The 21945-nt window shown below is 42.4% G+C and overlaps 1 protein-coding gene across 1 annotated transcript in view; it reads right to left on the reverse strand.

Moving 5' to 3' along the window:
- Positions 1 to 2270: 2270 nt before the first annotated feature.
- Positions 2271 to 21945, reverse strand: part of LOC126455451 (uncharacterized) — a 237078-nt gene continuing 217403 nt past the window's right edge. Inside the window, exon 5 of the mRNA XM_050091203.1 lies at positions 2271 to 2402. Coding sequence (XP_049947160.1) covers positions 2343 to 2402 — 60 coding nt within the window. The 3' untranslated portion in view covers positions 2271 to 2342. The remainder of the gene's footprint in view (positions 2403 to 21945) is intronic.

A 21945-nucleotide genomic window follows, 5' to 3' on the forward strand; every position in this document is an offset into this window, starting at 1 on the left:
CATAAAAAAACCAAAAGGGAGGAGAGCAAAGTGCTCTGATTAAAAAGGTTGTAAGACGGATATGTAGTTTTTCACTCCTATTGCTCAATCTGCACATCAAAGAAGCAACGACGGAAGTAAAAGCTCAGGAGTGGAATTAAAATTCAAGGTGAAAAAATTTCAATGACAAGATTCGCTGATGACATTACTACACTAAGTGAAAGGAGAGAGGAATTCCAGGAGCTGCTGAATGGAATGAAAAGTCTAAGGAGTACAGAATATGAACTGAAAGTAAATCGAAGGTCGACGAAAGTAGTGAAAAGTAGCAAAAATGAGAACAACGAGAAACTTAACACCAGGATTGATGGTCACGAAGTAGATGAAGTTCAGGAACGGTGTGGGGGCTGACCCACTGTGTGTGTGGTTGCTGTAGGTCGCTGTGCTTCGGTTAGGATAGGATGCAGTTACATTTTAGCGTCATTTATCTCGCATTGTTTAGTGGGCGTTGCAACGTTTTGTGTTGGCGAACAGTCACTGCCTGGACCGTGCAACCGCAGTCACCCCAAGGCAGACCGGGTGTGGCCAGCAAGTGCCCGCTTGTCCACCGGCGGTACGCCGCAAAGAAGAGTGTAGCACACAGTAGCAGTTGGTAGTTTGAAAGAGGCTATATGTGCACTCTCCCCCAATGGCGTACTTACCTTGTCGTGGTGGTGGGGCCTGCGGGGTAAAATGATCCTGAGAGGTAGCCTGGGGGTGGCTTTACTACTAGTAGGGTCTCCCATACCAGATAGTTCAAAGGTGATGATCCAGAGTAAATGGGACACCCTGATCCTCCAGGTTGGGGGTTGGGCGTGAGGTCAACGCTCCAACACTGTAAAAAAGATGATTGTTACGAAACACCAAGAAATAGCCTCGTATTCGGTACGGAACATTGGAAACGACCCCAGCAAGTCAGGAGATCACGGAACAAACATAGAGTGAAGTGTGGCACTTGGAATGTAAAAACACTGTTCTCACCTGGAAAGGTGAAGGTCCTTGATGAAGAACTGAATAGATACAGGCTAGACATAGTGGCACTGCAAGAAATGAAATGCCCAGGAGATGGAATGCATAAAGAAAAGTGGTGTAGCTACTTCTACAGTGGAAATAAAGAAGGTAAACATCAGTTTGGAGTGGGCTTCGAAGTAGCCAACAGAGTAAGGGGAAATATCATGGACTTCAAGGCTGTCAATGAAAGAATATTCTGGATAAGAATAATAAAAGGAAAATTCTACAACGTAACTCTGGTTTCATTCGATGCACTTACAGAAGATAAAGATGAAAGTGAAAAAGGCGGCTTCTACGAAGACCTAGAATCAGTGTATGAAGATGCACCATCATACGATGTAAAGGTTTTCCTTGGTGATGCCAATGCTAAAGTAGGAAGAGAAGATGCTTTACGCTGCCCTTCACAGCCTGCATGATTCCTCTAACAACAATGGAATGAGATTAGTCAATCTGGCAAAACTTAAGAATTATAGGTACCTACTTTCTTCGCAAAGACATCCATAAGATAACAAGGAAGTCACCTGATGAAGAGACTCAGAACCAAATAGACCACATACTTGTGGATCCCAGACACAGAAGTGTTACCCAGAATGTAAAATCTCAAAGAGGTGCAGAAATAGGATCAGACCATCACCTTGTGGTGACAGCCATACAGGAGAGGATTTCATAAAATTCTTTAAATTACTTCCTGAACATTTCACAAGACTTGGCGAAAGAGGTCCACAAAAGACAGGTGCATAATGTTTTATTGTTTATTGGTTGGGACAAGAATTATAAAAATGAGGTACAAACTTCTGCGTGCAGTGACTGTATTGCATTACCTCATTATTTATCGCCGCAATGAATGTCATGGTAACAGGTGAAGGCATGATGAGGGTGCACGCCCATGTGTACTGAACAACATTTCTGTGACAGGCACTGGTGAGGGAGGGACTTTCGATAGAAGCTGTCAACAGCGACCTGGTGTAGAGCACTGAAGTCTAGCTGATGCCTTTGACCTGTTGTCATCTATCTGGTGTCTTTAATCTGTTGGCATCTAGCTGGTGCTCTTGATCGGTTGGTATCTAGGTGGTGCTCTTGATCTGTTGACATCTAGCTGCTGCTCGTGATCAGTTGGTATCTAGCCGGTGCGCCAGATTTGTTGGCATCTAGCAGGTGCTCTTGATCTGCTGGGACCTAGCTGCTGCTCGTGATCTGTTGGTATCTAGCCGGTGCCCTAGATTTGTTGGCATCTAGCAGGTGCTCTTGATCTGTTGGCATCTAGCTGCTGCTCGTGATCTGTTGGCAACTAGCTGGTGCCCTTGATCTGTTGGCATCTAGCTGGTGCCCTTGATCTGTCGCAGGACTGTGAAGTAAGAGAAGGCCTTTGTCAGCGTCTGGAACAAACCAAAAACGGACACGATCAGTAACATCGAAACCTCTCTTGTATCTGTGACAGTTTGTGACGAAAATGAAAAATATACGAGCTCTACTCATATTTACTACTTTAAAAACTTCTTCTTTGTCCCCATTCCATATGCATTAACGGGTGTTAGCGACGACATTTACCACTGCTTAATGGTTTCCTGTAACAAACGTCGTTCATTGAATATTATGCAAACCTGTGTACTGCCTAATATTTTGCTGCCAAGACGTCTGACATCTTACAACTACTCTTCTGCCATCAACTAGGCCCTCAATTCTCAGCTACAAGAATAGGTATTTTTAATTTCACGTGATATGTTCAAAATACGCCATTTTTCCCAAGTGATTTAGATCCGTTAGCAATATACATGTGGCGGTGGTGAAGTAGTGTAGGGCCTGCTTGAAACGCAGTTGCGGAAAGTTTCCCAATTATGTGGGGGTTAGCAGATTTGATACAACTAAGAAAATCTAATTGTAGATGAAAAGTTGGAAGTCAGAGTTCACTCCACGGCTTATTAGTTGTGTCACATGAACAAAGATATTGAATTTCTAAATGCAACTGTTGTCACATCATGGAATATCCCATAATTTGATAGGATATCACCCTGAACAAGGTGAATTTGCATGCAAGTAGTGTTAAAGAAGAAAATATTATACTGGGAACCCTTTCAAAATGTCCCGACATTTCAGTTTTTTAAAGCACGTATTAATGGTATTAGTTGTATATGTTTCTTTTGATGAATATATGCTTTATCTGTGGATGTAAAGGTAAAAGTTAAAAAATACCGTTAACACTCTAAGTATTAAGTAAAAAGCAGTGCACAGCCTGTGGTCAGATTTAGTCAACTTACATTTGCATTGCTTCGAATAACAGTTATTGTATTATTTTTTACCAATCGTATTTGCGATAGAATGATAGTTGTCACAAAATGTATGTACTGTTTTCATGATAGCTATCGCTGATCAATGTGCAATGTTGTTACGTGTTTGATGCTTGGAGCACATTTATTTGGTTTGTGAATGTTTTAGGACTGAGGGCTGACGAGGTTATGAAAACATTTCGGAAGTATCGACCTAGGCACCTTACATGCTGACTCATTTGAACTAAAATAACCTTGTGTGCATATGTAGACGGGTATTATCTGTGTCATCTGATGTCGGCTGATGGAATTTACTGTAGGGAATCCTTTCAGTTTGTGCGAATATTTAAAGTGTCTTTATCCATTATGAGTATTTAATTGAACTCCGGTAAAGGTTGTGTGATGATGATTATGACAACGTGTTAGTTTGAATGTATCACAGCGGGGTACTTAGCGCTCGTTCCCAGATTTTATGAGACGAGTGTAGATAAAAGTCACAGAGTTATATAACTTCGACTATAATTAGTATTTAAGAATTCTATAAAACCTCGCACACATATGCACACAGATACTGACACAGAAATAAGAAAATCGTGCTTTTTGCCAGGTCTAAAACTTCTAATAGAAAGAGAAATTCAGTGGAAAATATTAAAAGTGTACAGCGAAAAGCTGCGGCTTGCTTATCGTGTGAATAAAAAGGAGGATGCAGTCACTCTGTATACACTAACATCCCTAGCCTAAAGGCATAGTCTGGAGTCCAGAGACAACACTCGTCTCGTCATCATCTTGAAAGCGGGCAGATTTTCACATACATTTATTTCAGCCTTCTCATAACTGTATAAAATGCACTAGGTTAAAATGTGACGTTCAGAGGTTTACGCTCTGCAGGCAGCACAGAGTAATGAGTATGAAGCCATATGTTAGGGAACCTTTTGCCCTATTACAAAGTGGGTGTGAGCGACTTCATTCCGTCAGAGTGACTGATTTGAGGCAGAGGAATGGCACGTTGTGTTTTCCTGTAGACCTGCTTGGCTCCTTGGTCTGCCTGCTCATTTCCTCAATTCTCACGTGCCCTGGTACCCAGTTGAATGATACGCGTTTTAGATAATAACGCAATATTGACCTATTTCTTTATATTTTTTATTTAAAACCCTTTTGCAAAAATTAAAACCTTTAGAGTCTTTCTTGCGTCACTAGCCATCAATAGAGTACATGTACATGTGCATCTGCATAACCTATGAATCTGCAGCATTTCAGGGCAGTAGCAAGATCATGAATGTTAGAGGACTTTTGGGAGATAAAAATGTATTAAAAATTTAATAAAAGATAGTTAATAAAAGCACAAGACCCATTAAATTTGGCAATCTGGTGACAGGATCATACAAAAATTTGGTGAAGCCTCCGGATGGAGTTTTTTAGGTAGTACAAAACTGATTTCACAATATTATGAAAACTAACATTGGATTGTACTCGTATTTATGTCCTTGATAAAAAGGAAAGGAAGTGGTACAATCCAAGACCGACTAATGGTTGTATTGTCAAATTAAAAAAAATAGAATGTTTGTAAATGGTGTGGTACAATCAGGAAGTAAATAAGAGTAGTAAAGAACAAAATTAAAAAATAAAATGGTTGCACATGGTGCAATGTCAAACACGCTGATGTCAGTTGCAGGCTAACAGCAAGTGCGATCGTGGTGCAGCAAACGGCCCGAGCAGCAGGTGTGGGAACAGGTAAGGCAGTCCTGTGTGCTGATGCAGCAGAGGCTGTGGGGAAATGCACCCTTCAACGAGCTGACGTCAAAACCAAGCCCAAGAATTGCGAGGCTGAAAACATAGCTCTAAGACAATCAAGGCAATCAAGTTCCGAACAGCAACCATTTCATCTCGAAATAACGCAAAAATTGAAGCTACGAGTGAAGACATGAATATAACTGTATATTAAGACCAAACTGAATAGTAGTCTTACTTCTACGTGTCAATACCATATAGTATATACCCAGTAGGAAGTTTGAAAGGAACTCATGTTTCGAAATTTATGAATGTGTATATGAAAAACTGGCACTAGATTAGTCAAACATTCGTAATATTCGTCTGAACTCTAGGCAAAACGCATAATTTCAAAAAATATAACTCACATGAAACATGTGAGAAATTTATGTAAGTCAATAATGAAGTGATGAAATTCTAACATTGTGAAGAAAAGGTCTGTCATTTAGGTACTATGATTCACGCAAATTATAGGATTTGATGTATAAAAGTGCTCCGTCGACCGTTTGAATGAACGACAGTGATAGTCAGTACATGTTGGAAACCTGATGGTAGAAATGAGACAGTAAATGGTCAGGCTCATACTGATACAAAACAGGTTCCGTTGTCAGAAATGACAAGATGGACCTCAGCAAACACAATGGACAACCCAGACTGGATCTGTTTACTATTTTGCCGAACACATGCGCAATATTTAGATAAAGCAAAAGTTTCTAACTGACAAATTTGTCGTTGTGTGGACTTCATCGCATGGCGTACGTCTACTGTGATTGAAAATGATACGAGACAAAAAGGAAATTGATGTACTAAGTCCTGAAGGAAACATAATTGTACCAAAAGACGCATAGGCATATTTATGTACACACATCAAAAAAGTTTCGCATCACCTCGGTTCCGAGAGTTTCGAAACCTGTACAGAAAATTGGAACAGAGAGCAACTTAAACAAAGTTTCCGCCCTTTTTATTGCCCATGAAAACCACACATTGCATGTTGTACCACCATACAGCGAGATCTTCAGAGGTCGTGGCCCAGATTGCTGTATACACCGGTACCACATAGCACGTCTTCTTGCATTGATGCATGCCTGTATTCGTCGTGGCATACTATCCACAAGTTCATCAAGGCATTGTTGGTCCAAATTGTCCCACTCCTCAACGGCGACTAGGCGTAGATCCCTCAGAGTGGTTGGTGGGTCACGTCGTCCATAAACAGCCCTTTTCAATCTAGTCCAGGCATGTTCGATAGGGTTCATGTCTGGAGAACATGCTGGCCGCTCTAGTCGAGCAATGTCGTTATCCTGAAGGAAGTCATTCATAAGATGTGCACAACGGGGGCGCGAATTGTCATTCATGAAGACGAATGCCTCGCCGATATGCTGCCGATACGGTTGCACAATCGGTCGGAGTATGGCATTCACGTACCGTAGCAGCTCTTACGGCGCCTTCCATGACCACCAGCGGCGTACCTCGGTCCCACATAACGCCACCCCAAAACAGCAGGGAACCTACACCTTGCTGCACTCGCTGGACAGTGTGTCTAAGGCGCTCAGCCTGACCGGATTGTCTCTAAACACGTCTCCGACGATCGTCTGATTTAAGGCATATGCGACACTCGCCGGTGAAGAGAACCTGATGCCAACCCTGAGCGGTCCATTGGCAGGTTGTTGGGCCCATCTGTACCGCGCTGCACGGTGTCTTGGTTGCGAAGATGGACCTCGCCATGGACGTCGGGAGTGAAGTTCCGCACCATGCAGCCTATTGAACACAGTTTGAGTCGTAACACGACGTCCTGTGGCTGCACAAAAAGCATTATTCAACATGGTGGCATTGCTGTCAGGATTCCTCCGAGCCATAATCTGTAGGTAGCTGTCATCCACTGCAGTAGTAGCCCTTGGGCGGCCTGAGCGAGGCATGTCATCGATAGTTTCTGTCTCTCTGTATCTCCTCCATATCCGAACAACATCGCTTTGTTTCACTCCGAGACGCCTGGACACTTCCCTTGTTGAGAGCTCTTCCTGGCACAAAATAACAATGCGGAGGCGATCGAATCGCAGTATTGACCATCTATACATGGTTGAACTACAGACCACACGAGCCGTGTACCTCCTTTCTGGTTGAACGACTGGAACTGATCGGTTGTCGGACCCTCTCCGTCTAATAGGAGTTTCTCGTGCATGAATGGCCGGTCGGAGTGGCCGAGCGGTTCTAGGCGCTTCAGTCTGGAACCACGCGACCGCTCCCATAGCGCTCAGAGCCATTTGAACCATTTTCTCATGCATGGTTGTTTACATCTTTGGGTGGGTTTAGTGACATCCCTGAACAGTCGAAAGGACTGCGTCTGTGATACAGTATCCACAGACAACGCCTATCTTCAGGAGTTCTAGTAAGTGTGGTGATGCAAAACTTTTGTCTGGTGTGTGGATAAGGGGCAGTCAAATGAAAACGAAACAGATGTAAAAAGTAGGTAAATTGTTTATTATCCCAAAAGTAATCGTCATAACTGTTAATACATTGTTCCACTATGAGACAAGACGGTCAATGCCTTCATGGAAAAATGTTTGCCGTTGTCTACGGAACTATGATAGTACCTAGGCGTCCACCTCTTTGTCCGAAATAAATCGATAGCCATGAATGACTTTATTTAGGGCTCCAAAACAATTAAAAATCTCATGGGGAGAGAGCGGGACTGTGTAGAAGATGTGTAAGGGCTTCATGGTGAAGCTTCTGTACCGTAGTCCAGATAACCTTGGCCACATGTGGGCGGGCCCACACAACCTCCATACAGTCCCGATCTCTCCCCATGCGATTTCCATATTAGTGCCGTGAAGAAAGAGATTCATGGCCGTCAGTTTGCTTTGGGCGAAGAAGTGCACACCCGGTTGCAGTCAAGCATACATAGGCAACTGCAGACATTTTTCCATGGAGACACTGACCTTCATGTCTGACAGTTCCATAAATGTATTAACAGTTATTGTGAGCGCTTTTGAAATAATAAGCAGTACACTTACTTTTTTCCATGTGTCTCATTTTCATGTGACTCTCCCTTGTAGTTTTGTGAATTACAGCTGTAGGCGAATACATTTTTTAGTAACTGATTTTCATAGACATGGTGTAAAGTGAGATTCAGATGGACACTTGCTTAATACTCACAAATTACGAAATTAGAAAAATATATGCATAAAGTTAGCATGATACACACCGACAGGAGCCTGTTTTATTCCTTTCACCATTTGAAGTAATAAGATTGTACTCTCTCTATCTCTGTGTACGATATCATGTATTCTGATTATCGATGGCAGTCGCGCTACAATCTTCACCGACTGAAAGCCACTCTCTGTCAAGGCTTCCCTTCTACGTATGAGCAAGACAAACGGATCAGACCGGTCTTTTACGGATTCATAACCTCGTGCATTTGAATGAGTTGTCTGTGTCCCACTTTGGCAAGTATCCAGTGGAATCCTAATTTTTTGTTATAGTTATCTAGATTTTTGAGTGAGTATTCATATACACTAGTAGGTGTTATCGCTGATAAGATCTGTAGGGCTCTGGTCAGTGATATACAATAGCTTACGATTACACGAGGTGTTTTTGAAGAGACGACGTGGTACAAATCAATCACATTCATGTCCTCTTTTGATTTATACAGCTTCGTCTTAAATCGTGTTTCTCACGCATTTTGATTCTGTTATCGTATTTCTCTTTATATGTGGGACTTATCTTTGTCAGCGATGATCGACAGAGTTGGTGACTATGTACGTGAGAGAAAATTTGTCTGCTATCCTCACCACACTTCGGCCCGAAATCCACAGAAATTATGTGCCTTTGCTACAAAAGAATATTCAGTTTACTTTATTTGTTCATTGTCTTGAGGAACCACATTGTTGCTGAGGTCTTCAGTTCGAAGAACGGTTTGATGTAGCTTTCCACACGAGTCCACCCTCTGCAAGCTTCTCCATCTCTGAATAACCATCGCAACTTGCATACAGCTGAACTTACAAACCTAGATTTCCTTCTACAATTTTTACCATCCTCGCCCTCTCGCACTTGACTCCATTGACAAATGATCTATTTCTTGATGTGTCAGGATATGTGCTATCAACCAGATCCTCCCTTTTAGTCAAGCTCGCACAGAAAATTTCTTTACTCCCCAATTCGATGACGTACCCCTCCACTAGTTATTCTATCTACTCACCTAATCTGCAGTATACTTCTGTACCACAAACTTCGAAGAAGCTCCTATTCTCTTCTTATCTGAACTGTATATCATCCATGTTTCACTTCTGTACAATATGTCGTAAATTTGTAGTTAATATCACAGAGCAGAGTAAAGAACTCCACGCAGCCCGATCTTCACGTGGTGCTGCATCGGCAACAGAGCCCGCAGCCTCAGCTGCGTAGCACTGTTCTGCTGGCTTGGAGGTCTGTGTGGTTCATCAAAGGCTGCCTAAAGTGATAAGATGACAGGCCCTAGTAGTCTTACTGCAGCCTGAAAAAAAAATGTATCAAGGCATTCTAACAACTTTCTTGTCTCTGCTGTTTGTCTTCCACCTTTTCGGTCTGGTGGAAGGATACATTCCAGGAAGATTCTTTCGTAAAATACTTCCTAAAGTTAAATTTAAATTCGATGTTAAAATAGTTCTCCTTTTCTGAAACATTTTTCTTGCCATTGCCACTTTTCATTTTATATCATCTGTACCTTGGCCATCATCAGCTATTTTGTTGCCCGAATGACGACACTCGCCTGCTACTTTTAGTGTCTCATTTCCTAATTTATTTCCCTTTCCATCTCCTGATTTAGTCAATCTACACCTCACTAACCTTGGTTTATTTATGTTGATGTCCATCTTATAATAAGTTCTTTACAGGACACTGTCACTTTCGTTAAACTGATGTTCTAAGTCCTTTACCGTCTCTGACAGAATTACAGTCTCATGGGCGTTTTTCTCTCTGAACTTTAATTCTTTTTTTTTCACTTTTTTCTTTGGCTTCGTTTACTGGTGACTGTGTACAGACCGAATAACATGGGGATAAGCTACAACTACGTCTCACTCACTTCTCAACCACGGCATCTCTTTTATCTTCTTGATCTCTTATGACTATAGTCAGGTTTCTCCCCATGTTTTAGATAACCTTCCGCTCCCTGTATTTTTGTTCCTGATGATCTCAGAATGTCAGGGTGTATTCCAATCTATATTGCTGAAAGCTTTTTCTAAAGACGCGTATCTGTAAATGTGAGTTTGCCTTTTGTTTGACACTATTTTTCGTCCCCCTGTATAAGCTAGAAATTTTTTTAAATCTCATAATATATATTTTTCAATTTATTCATTTTCTAGGGAGGAGCTAATAGGCTACTATAGTGTGATGTGGCATTGCATTTATATTGGTTACGTTTACTGTGCTGTTCATGGTAAGTGACCAACATTCCTATTTTCTTATTAGACCCACTCCTGCATTTCCCTTATTTGATTCTGATAATAGACCTACATTCAACTGGCAAGAAGTCTTGTTATTGCAGCCACCACACTTCACTGATTCCCACTATATCTAACTTCAGCCTAACTATTTCCCTTGGTAAGGTCTAAGAACTGGGCTTTGTGTTATACAACAATTTTCATATAATTATTTCTGTAATTTGCACTAGATGACTTCGCTGTTTTAATAGTAAGAGTGCTGTTACCTGATTAGTATTTCTGAAGCTTTTTTGGTTCATGTAGCAAGCATTCAACGCCATCATATATACCGAGTGATCAAAAAGTCAGTGTAAATTTGAAAACTTAATAAACCACGGAATAATGTAGATAGAGAGGTAAAAATTGACACATTCTTGGAATGACATGGGGTTTTATTAGAACAAAAAAAAAGTATTGCTAGACGCATGAAAGGTCTCTTGCGCGCGTCGTTTGGTGATGATCGTGTGCTCAGCCGCCACTTTCGTCATGCTTGGCCTCCCAGGTCCCCAGACCTCAGTCCGTGCGATTATTGGCTTTGGGGTTACCTGAAGTCGCAAGTGTATTGTGATCGACCGACATCTCAGTGGATGCTGAAAGACAACATCCGACACCAATGCCTCACTATAACTCCGGACATGCTTTACAGTGCTGTTCACAACTTTATTCCTCGACTACAGCTATTGTTGAGGAATGATGGTGGACATATTGGGCATTTCCTGTAAAGAACGTCATCTTTGCTTTGTCTTACTTTGTTATGCTAATTATTGCTATTCTGATCAGATGAAGCGCCATCTGTCGGACATTTTTTGAACGTTTGTATTTTTTTGGTTCTAATAAAACCCCATGTCATTCCAAGCATGTGTGTCAATTTGTACCTCTCTATCTACATTATTCCGTGGTTTATTCAGTTTTCAAATTTATACTGACTTTTTTACCACCTGGTACTTAAGACATAAATTCCACTATAGTCTCAAATACGTCCCTAAAATGGCAGTTAATTACTGAGTGGTTTAAGCAACAGACAGACTGAGATACATGCAGAGAGAGAGAGTGCAGCAGTCAACCGAATGTCGCGTGTGAGAGATGCCTCATACCTAAACTTCACTATTGCCCGTATCCCTTTTGTGAGGAGAGGACAGTACTTTGGTAAGTAGCGTAGTGGTGGAAGAGGGTGCACAGTAATGTCAAAAGCAGTGTGAGGAGTGCGCTCACCTCGGTGAAGAGGACGAGGTTGATGTCTATGACCTTGCCGGCGGTCATCCTCTGGATGCGGCGCGCGCGCAGCACCATCATCCAGAGGCAGCGCTGGCTGCTGCGAGTGGAGCCCACCCACTGCGACTCGTAGGCAGCCTGGCCCACCTCCAGCTGCTGCAAGCACGAACCAGGCGAGGACAACGCGTCTGTTTAGGTTTGGGAGGTGACTCGAGGAAGGAACTGAATCCTTTAAGCTGCCGAAACAGTAGTTGGTGCAGATTTTGCCCAGTCAGACCACATTAGGTGACAATCAATAAGTGCTAAGTTATTTGAGGGATTGAATGTGCACCAGAGTCTCACTTTTGGCCATTGAAGCACATCACAGAAGAGTTATAAAGGAAGGAGGAGTGAGAATACTGCTTTCTGACGTTATATTGAAGGTCAAATGTATATAAGAGGCAAAGGGCAAGGCAAAATGTAGTGTGATGTGCTTTCCAGTTGTTGCTATCCGTTTGTGAAGAGGAGAAACTTTGAAGTTTCAGTGTCTTACAATGCTTGTATGACGATTTTTATTTTCTTTCAGTAAGTGGCTTCTTCGGGAGTTTTCCATGTGATATTTTAACAACTCTACAATGTTGTTTCGACTCTCAATAAATTGAGGTACGGTAGTACCAAAACTCATTTCTCTGTTGTGAGTATTATGTGAGCTCGCACGGAGGTCAAAATATTTGAGGGGGTCCTATCTACACAAACAGGTCGCATTTCTTGCAAATGATGGCAATTACTAATTATTTGTTCTTTAATGTGGGCACCTGGCTCACTGTCGTCACAGCAGCTGTCCGATGGAAGAACAAGTAAACGACATCTTTGCATACCGACGGTGGATTGTGGGTTGGCAGGTTAGAGAGCTGTCTGCCCTAGAATCGTTGCTAGCAGTCATTATTTTAATTCATGCCTCATTAATTCTCGAATCGGTTGCAGGCTGTGTGCAGAATGTCTTCTTTTGAGTACAGTGGCATGCAGTGTTGTTATTTACACATAATGCCCCAGTTTTTTTTTCTTTCATGAAACGAATTCGATAATAAAAGATGACATTAAATAACTTGGTCAATGAGTTCAAATGTTAGGGCCTCATAGCGCACATTTCGTTGCTCTTGGAAAAACAATCAATCAAAACCAAGAAAAAGTGTAAGTCGCTTATGGCAGACACTGGGAAGGTTCCTCTGAAATGGATATGGCTGGATTCCTCGGTCATTCTACCCCAGTTCTAGCTTGTGCTCCATCACTAATGACTCATCCTCGGAGGCTCGTTAAGCTCTAACATTCGTCCCTCCTTACGTTCATGTTGAGATTAAGTGCTAGCCTTTTGTAATCTCACTCTGGCATAGGGTGGCTGCGGCGTCCCATCCGGCGCGGAGCAGCAGCGAGTGGCCGCTGCCTTTTGGTGAGGCGGCATAGCGTTCGCATTCACAGCAGCCAGCAGCGCTCTGGCAGTGACTGAGAGGTATGAGTCGCTGCTCACCTGTCACAGTCCGTGAGGCACCCCCGCAGCCATCGCGCCGAGCAAACGTTACCGCTTGCGTGGCCCACCTTACCCTGCTGGCGCCACGCTTCCCCCTACTAGGAGTTGTGGGAAGTGACGTAAAAATGATTGACGCCATATTGCTTTCATCGTATTTCACTGTTTTTTTATTATTATTGTTACTACAACTTGTAGCATCCCATCTCAAGGCAATAGTGGACTGAAAATTTACAGTATATGAACAAAGGTATCCAGACACCGCCCAAAACATACGTTTTTCATATTAGGCGCATTGTGAGGTACTCCATATCAGTACCTCAATAGTCATTAGACATTGTGAGAGAGCAGAATGGGCTGCTCCGCAGAACTCACGGACTTCGAACGTGGTCAGGTGATTGGGTATCACTTGTGTCATATGTCTGTATGCGAGATTTCCACACTCCTAAACATCCTCAGGTCCACTGTTTCCGATGTGGTAGTGAAGTCGAAACGTGAAGGGACACGTACAGCACAAAAGCGTAAGGGCCGACCTCGCCTGTTGACTGACACAGACCGCCGACGGTTGAAGGGGGTCGTAATGTGTAATAGGCAGGCATCTATCCAGACCATAACACAGGAATCCCCTACTGCATCAGGATCCACTGCAAGTACTATGACAGCAAGGCGGGAGGTGAGAAAACGTGGATTTCATGGTCGAGCGGCTGCTCATAAGCCACACATCACGCCGGTAAATGCCAAACGACGCCTCACTTGATGTAAGGAGCGTAAACAATGGACGATTGAAAAGTGGAAAAACGTTGTGTGGAGTGACGAATCACGGTACACAGTGTGGCGATCCAATGGCAGGGTATTGCGAATGCCCGGTGAACGTCATGTCAGCGTGTGTAGTGCCAACAGTAAAATTAGGAGGCGGTGGTGTTATGGTGTGGTTGTGTTTTTCACGGAGGGTGTTTGCACACCTCGATGTTTTGTGTGGCACTATCACAGCACAGGCCTACATTGATGTTTTAACCACTTTCTTGCTTCCCATTGTTGAAGAGCAATTCGAGATTGCGATTGCATCTTTCAACACGATCGAGCTGCTGTTCATAATGCACGGCCTATGACGGAGTGGTTACACTACAATAACATCCCTGTAATGGAATGGCCTGCACAGAGTTCTGACCTGAATCCTATAGAACAACTTTGGGATTATTTTGGAACGCCGACTTCGTGCCAGGCCACACCGACCGACATCTCTCTCTCTCTCTTCTGTGCAGCACTCCGTCTAGACTGGGCTGCCATTCCCCAAGAAACCTTTCAGTACCTGATAGAACGTATCCCTGCGAGAGTGGAAGCTGGCATCAAGCCTAAGTTGGGCCAACACCATATTGAATTCCAGCATTACCGATCGAGGGAGCCACGAACTTGTAAGTCATTTTCAGCCAGATGTCCGGCCGGATCCTTTTGATCACATAGTGTATTACAGACGCGTCACCCTTGGTACGATTAGTTAAGATGACAGTTAGTGAAGCATCAGCAGCAAAAACCTACAAGAAATACTAATTTGAACAACACTAAAGATGAAAGATGCAGCCGGCCGGAGTGGCCGTGCGGTTCTAGGCGCTACAGTCTGGAACCGAGCGACCGCTACGGTCGCAGGTTCGAATCCTGCGTCGGGCATGGATGTGTGTGATGTCCTTAGGTTAGTTAGGTTTAATTATTTCTAAGTTCTAGGTGACTGATGACCTCAGAAGTTAAGTCGCATAGTGCTCAGAGCTATTTTTTGAAAGATGCATATTTTTGGTGTAGCGTAATGCTTAAAGACGCAGATTTTGGAGTTGAAGGAAGTATGTTTGCATCCTGATAAATGCTATTTTTTTTTCATCTTAGCGATATTACCACATTATGGCACTTTCGTATGAATGTAATACAAATATGCTTTGCAATATTAGATTTTACTTCCATGTAAGAGAGCACTGTCTCAGTGAGAGTTTCTTCGATTTTGTGACGTCTAGATAATTATAAAACAAAGACTGAAATTCCTGCGAGTGAAACGAACAGCAGTGTCATTCATATTCTTGCCTGTCATAAATGTTTGGCTGTTGTTTCCCAATATGTCGTGATTTCTGATTGAGTTGTTAGGCGGGAACCTAAGAGGACATCTTAAATTGAGGGTGAAACAGCTGTTGCTTATGCAATTTCCAGTCATTTATGAGAGGAGCTTACCCATAATGTGCCGCGAGTCACATACACGTCACTCTGATGTCTCTTCCAAGTAAGCCGAGTGTGTGGATAGCATCTTCCTCCCAGCTCCCCCACTCTCCCATCTGGAGCTGTGCAGGCGATACGCTCATGTATCACGCCATGAGCTGGCCGCTACTCGCTCACTAAGCAGTAGCTTCGTGGTTGCTGCAGAGATGAGACCCTGTTGCCCACGTCTGGAACGGGCGGAAGTCGTCTATGGGGATACCATCCTTTCTACCATGGTCCTCTCTGCGTTTCTGGTGGCTACACTTTTTCGTTTCTGGTTCTTTTATTAGAAATTATGCATTCACAAATATGGTGAACATGTAAGAGAAGGAAATTGTTGAGCAAAGTAGCAGTTGCTTCATAGGTGAGATAGAAAACTGGTGCATATGTATTGCGGAAAATGCGAGTAACTGAGTGAAGCATGACATGTTGAATTCTATCTTTCTGAAGCAGTTTGTGAGGTGATGCAAATATATTCACAGAGTGAAACTTCCTTGCAGTTTAAACCTGTGTGCCACACTGGGAACGAAACTGGGACGTTTGCCCTTCGCGTGCAAGTTCTCTGACAACTGAGACATCCAAGCATGACTCGAAACTCATCCTCTCAGCAAGGGATGCTAGCTCACAAGTCCCGTGAGTTACGTAGGAGAACTTCTGTGAAGTTGGGAAGGCAGGAGATGAGCTGCTGGCGCAAGCAAAGGTGTGAGTAAGGATCCCGTGTCATACTTGGATGGCGATGGAGAGCTTGCACTAAATGCAAAGGTCGCTAGTTTGAGACCTGATCTGGCACATAGTTTTAATCTGGCTGCAAGTTTCACATCAGTGCACACTGTGATGCAGAGTGAAAATTGATTCTTGATGTTTGTTTAGTGCTTGACACAATATAAAACATTTGGTTAAGAGCAGATGCATAAGTTAGGCAACAACAAATTCAGCAGCAATAGAAGGTCAGATATTATTTCATATTCCTTCTACGGATGCATCGCTCAGTAACGGTATTTTTTGCAAATTGTGCCATAACAGGCCGTTTTGTGACCTATAAATATTCCGTAATGACACATGAAATAAAAGAAAGAACTAAGAGGGCTTCTATTAAATTCTATTAAGTAGACTAGTGACTTCCGAAAATACACAAAGCAAAAGAACTTGGAAGTTACCTAAGCATATATTGCGCATGTAATAAATGTTATGTAAATAGTTTTTGCGATGTTACAAAAATTATTTCGTCAAAATTTTGAAACTTAATACGGAAATTGTGTTCTGCTTAGAGCTGAAATACTAGTTGTTAAAAACAATGGCCCTTGTTGAAGAAGGGCGGCTTGCGTGCTTCTACAATACAGATAAACAGCTGTACCGTAGCTGCAATCACTCAGACTACCCTATGGTTCTTGAAGAGACGCAGCGGCCTTTTCAGTAGTTGCATGGGCCACAGTCTGGATTAATGACTGGTCTGGCCTTGTAACACCGTGGAACGTGGCCTGCTATGATGCTGCTGCAAACAGCTGAAAGCAGGGGGGAAACCTATAGCCGTTATCTTTGCTAAGGATATGCACCACTACTACATGATTAAATAATGATGACATCCTTTTGGGTAAAATATTTTGGAGGTGAAATAGGTCCCCATTTGGATCTACGGGTGGCAACCACTCAGGACTATATTCTATCGGGAAAATGAAACTTGTATTCTACAAGTCGAAGAGTGGAATTTTAGAACCGATAATCGTGTAGATTTATTACGGAATTTGAAAGAAGGATGGGAAGGTTGAAGGTAGATATAGTGGTAATTAGTGTTATGGTGGAAGGACAACCAGCGCTTCTGGTTAAGTCAGTACAGGATTAACAACCCAGCAGGAGGAGGTTTAATAAATAATAAGAATGTAGAAATGCATGTAGGCTACTACGAACACAGCAGTGAATGCATTATCGCAGCCAAGACAGACACAAAGCCAACACCCGCCACAGTAATACAAGTTTACATGCCAACTAGCTCATCACATAAAGAGATTGATATATTGTATGATGAGGCAAAAGAAATAATATTCAGTGCGTTAAAGGAGATGAACATTTAATTGTAATGGTAGACTGGAATTCAACAAAAGCAAAAAGACGAGGAATAAAAAATAGTAGGAAATGTACTGTGGGAAAGAAATGCAAAGGGAAGCCATCTGGTAGAATTTTTCACAGAATACGCCGATTTAAGAATCATGAAAGAAGATTGCAAACTTGGAAGAGACGTGAAGTTACAGGAAGATTTGAGATAGATTACTGAATGACAAAACAGAGATTTCGGCACCAGATTAAAAATTGCAAAACATTTCCAAGCACAGTTCTTTACTATGACCTTAATTGATTGATTACAAACAACATATTAAAAATCAAGAAATTTCAGTAAGGTAGAAAATTAAAAAGGTAGTAACTGGATAAATTAAAAGAAGCAGAAGTTGTTGAGACTTTCAAAGCTAACATTACGTAATGAGTGATGGGTACGAGGAAAAGCAATACAACAGAAGACGAATTTGTTGCTTTGAGAGATGAAATAGTAAAGACATCAGAGCATCAAACAGGCAGAAAGAGAAGGACACTTGAAATAGTTGGATAACACATGAGATACTGAATTAAAGTAAAGATAAGAAAAAATACACAGTCCACTCACACTAATGTGACCACATGGCAAAAGCAAATATAACCACCTTTTGCTGTGTGCATATGCAGGACGAGAATCAGTGAGCTTCTGGAAGGTACCAGTAGGGAGGTGGAGCCATTCCGACTCTAGTGTTGAGGCCAGCTATGCAAAGTTTCTTGGCTGAGTATGAACGACGATCGAAGAAATCCCATAGATTCTCGATTTGTTTTAAGACCAGGGAATTTGGTGGTCAGGAGAGTATGATAAACTCATTCTCGTGTTCTCCGAACCAAGCACATACACTGCGTGACATGTTGCATTGTCTTGCTGATAGAGTCCATCGCACTGAGGAAAAAACAGACTGCATATAGGGATGGCCGCTGTTCCGAAGGATAGAAGCACACTTGTGTTGATTCTCAGTGTCTTCCAGAATGACAAAATCATTTTGGAATGTCACAAAAACATTTCTCAGACCATACTGCTCCCTTGTCTGGCTTGCACGCTTCCAACAATTATTGCGGGGTGTATACTTTGAGACGTTTCACGCCACACACATCAATGAATATCTGTACGATGGAGCACAAAACATGTGGTACCATGTATCGATACCACCCAATGGGTATCACAGTCTTGGCAATGGAATGCAAGTTTCTGTCAGATGCCAACAGTGGTCACACACGATCTGGCAGACGCAATGGCGTATGCCCACTGAGCTATGCCTCCAACGACTCTGTGCCATGAACATCCTCTGCCATCACAATACAGGATGGCTGACGGCAGGAAGACTCCTCACTTGCACTTGGAGCCTCATAGCTATAACACTATCGTTCATGCTTAAACAGGAGCCTCAACCAGGTGGACATTGACAGCAGGACTCAATTTTTTGCTGCATTATTCGCAATGAGTCATCATATGCTTGGAAAAATACAATTTAAGTAAATCTTCTGTTTACTGCATTAACTTGTTTGCTAATTATTTCTGCTCCTCTCCCGCTTTGCCACACCACTCTGTACCATTGTGTACGGGATAATAATCAACATACATGACGACGAGTCATTGGGCCTACATATGGCAGTCAAGTCTAGTTGATTTTTTCCTTTTCTGTTGTCTTTTTGGTTGATTTTCTTTTCGGTTGCCTGGTTTTTGCTGTGTATGCAATATATGGCCCACTCAGTTAGCCGTGCAGTCTAATGCACTGCTTTCGGGGCGGAAAGGCGTGCCGCTCCTTCGGCATGAATCTGCCTGGCGGATCAGCGTCGAGGTCCGGTGAGCTGGCCAGTTTGTGGATGGTTTTTAAGGCGGTTTTCTATCTACCTATGTGAATGCGGGCTGGTTCCCCATATTCCGCCTCAGTTACACTATGTTGACGATTGGGTGAGTGGACTGCTGTAGCCTGTTGTGGGGTTGTGAACCACTGAGGGCTACGGCAGGGACGAAGCCTCCCCATCGCTTCTAGGTCCCCAATTAAATACCATACCATACCATGTAGTGTATGCCTCGATTGTGCTCCTTATGTTCTGAGTTCTGAGGTTGCTACTTTTGCAACCCCATTTTGCTTTGTCTGTGCTATTTCTGCTTTTCGCAGTTTGTACTTTTGCTCTGCTTAGCTGTTATGGTTACTCGGTGGCAATCGCCTGCTGCACTGCCTGCATTTGATCTAACTTAGTTTATTCAGTTTCAGAGTTAACAAATGGCATAACTGCTTGAAGTGAGAAATCACTTGATGAGGGAGCAGATGCCGTCACACAAGATGCTGGAGTGCCACGGTCTGCACTGCTGCATATGTGCCGCCGTTTCGTGAGTTTGACAAGGTGAAGGAAGACTGGGTGGAGCAGCTTGCACATCACAGCAAATCACATATAAGGTGTGCTGGCATAAGCTGTCGCCAGCACACCAGTCGGCAAAGATGAAGTGCGGAGATCGATTAGTAGATGCTGGATCAAGCATACCTATCACAAGAGAGGCCAGAGACAAACCCACAAGCAACAAACCGCCAACGCCCCCTTGACAGCATGTATTTAGGCCGCCACCACTGACCAGAGGACCTCACCCGATCATCCAGTCTACTCGCAGAGGGGATTAGTCCATCGCAGGCTACGACAGTACATAGCCACGAGATAAGTGATTGTAGCGGGACTAGTTTACTTCAACCAGAATTGTACTTTACTAGCAGTGGGAAACTAAAGTATGTACTAGCAAGATTGCCAATACTGATATTTCATCAGTCTGCAAGAGGGCTATTACTGATGAGCTTGTACCACAAAACATGGACTCTATTCAAGTTACATAAATGTCTCTAGTTTATGTAAATAATGAACCATATTAATCCACCTGCGCATTTGTGTTGTAGAAAGAGGGTACCGGCCACGTATAACTACATCCTCTCCCTTGTAATTTAAGAATGTATTGAAATTGAAACTATGTAAATAACGGTTTCTTTAAAGAGTAACAGCAGATGAAAGCAGGCACTTTATGCAAAATATGTGATTAATAGAGTTGGAGGGCAATTTGCCAAGAAACCTGTGTGAAAGTGATTTTTTTTTTCAAAAATGAAGTGTGTTGACGCTTAGTACGCGTGTGCAAACCTACAAAATTTTTTACTAAACTACACTCAACTGAATAAATGGAGAAGTGTTTGATAAGGAACTCACCGTATCGACGGGTAGTGACAGACGGATTTCGCTTCCGCTGAATAAGCGGGTTACGACGGGTAAACAATGGGTTCCGGACCGCAAAATTGGAGGTCTTCTGTCACAGCATCGAAATTACCACAAGCACGCACAACGTTTCCAAGAAATGAACAAATATTTGTGGAGGAATCCACGGTGCAACACACGACGACTTCACTGTTTCAATCCGCGTGAAATGGACGCGCAAGAGTTAAAAAGTATTCGACGAGACGCAACCGTTAAAGTCTCAGTGCCAGGCCGCCAACTACTTGCCACGCGCGTGGGCGCAATAATGAAAGAGATTTAACTAAACCAAGTGGTGTTGAATATGAGCAGTATTTAGTATTTGTACCCCTTTTTTATAATTTGCTTTAATTATTTGTATTAGTATATGTAGATATAGTAAGGTAAACCTGATATCTCCACTTAACATGACATAAGTCTATCTAAAAGACCGGGAAGTAAAAGGCTTTGACCCACATCTGTAATAACTAGCAAACAATTAATCATATGATACTGCCTACCTCTGTACACCTCCATACAATGTCAGTGTACAGGGGGGGGGGGGGGGGGGGGGGAGGCAATTCTGTAATACCTAAACAACTAGCACCCAATATAATACCATTTATTTTTTCTCGTTATGAATATCTATGAATGTTTTCTTTTCCTCATTAGTAATAATAAATTTGTACATTGGCGGAAAAGACGGCAAAGAAAGGCTTTTAAAATTATCTTTGTAGCAAAAGAGCAGTGTGCGGAGAACATTCAGTTTTTTTCAGTTTCGCTTGAGAGTACTTATATTTTAAATCTCACACAAAAAGGACGTGTAATTTTTACTCGTGCGTCAACAATGTGTGTAGTAAATGATCTGTGTGATAAAAATGCAAGAATATATATATATATATATATATATATATATATATATATATATATATATATATATATATATTAAGAGCTATCATAGGTGCAAGAATATTTTCATGTATTACGCCAATATTCGTTCCCAAGCATGACTTTTACTTGCAATCATAAAAAGAGGCAGTAATTTCTTCCATCCTGCAAGACATCCTGCATATGAAAATCATCAATACTGTATAACTGGCAACCACAGAAAATTAGAGCAGCAAGTTTGCTGCAAAATACAGCTCGTGTGTTTTCACTATTGGTATGTTGCACTGTAATTTTCTTACGCTGCAAG

Source organism: Schistocerca serialis, chromosome 2 (assembly GCF_023864345.2).
Source record: "Schistocerca serialis cubense isolate TAMUIC-IGC-003099 chromosome 2, iqSchSeri2.2, whole genome shotgun sequence".
In the NCBI taxonomy this organism is placed as follows: Eukaryota; Metazoa; Arthropoda; class Insecta; order Orthoptera; family Acrididae; genus Schistocerca; species Schistocerca serialis.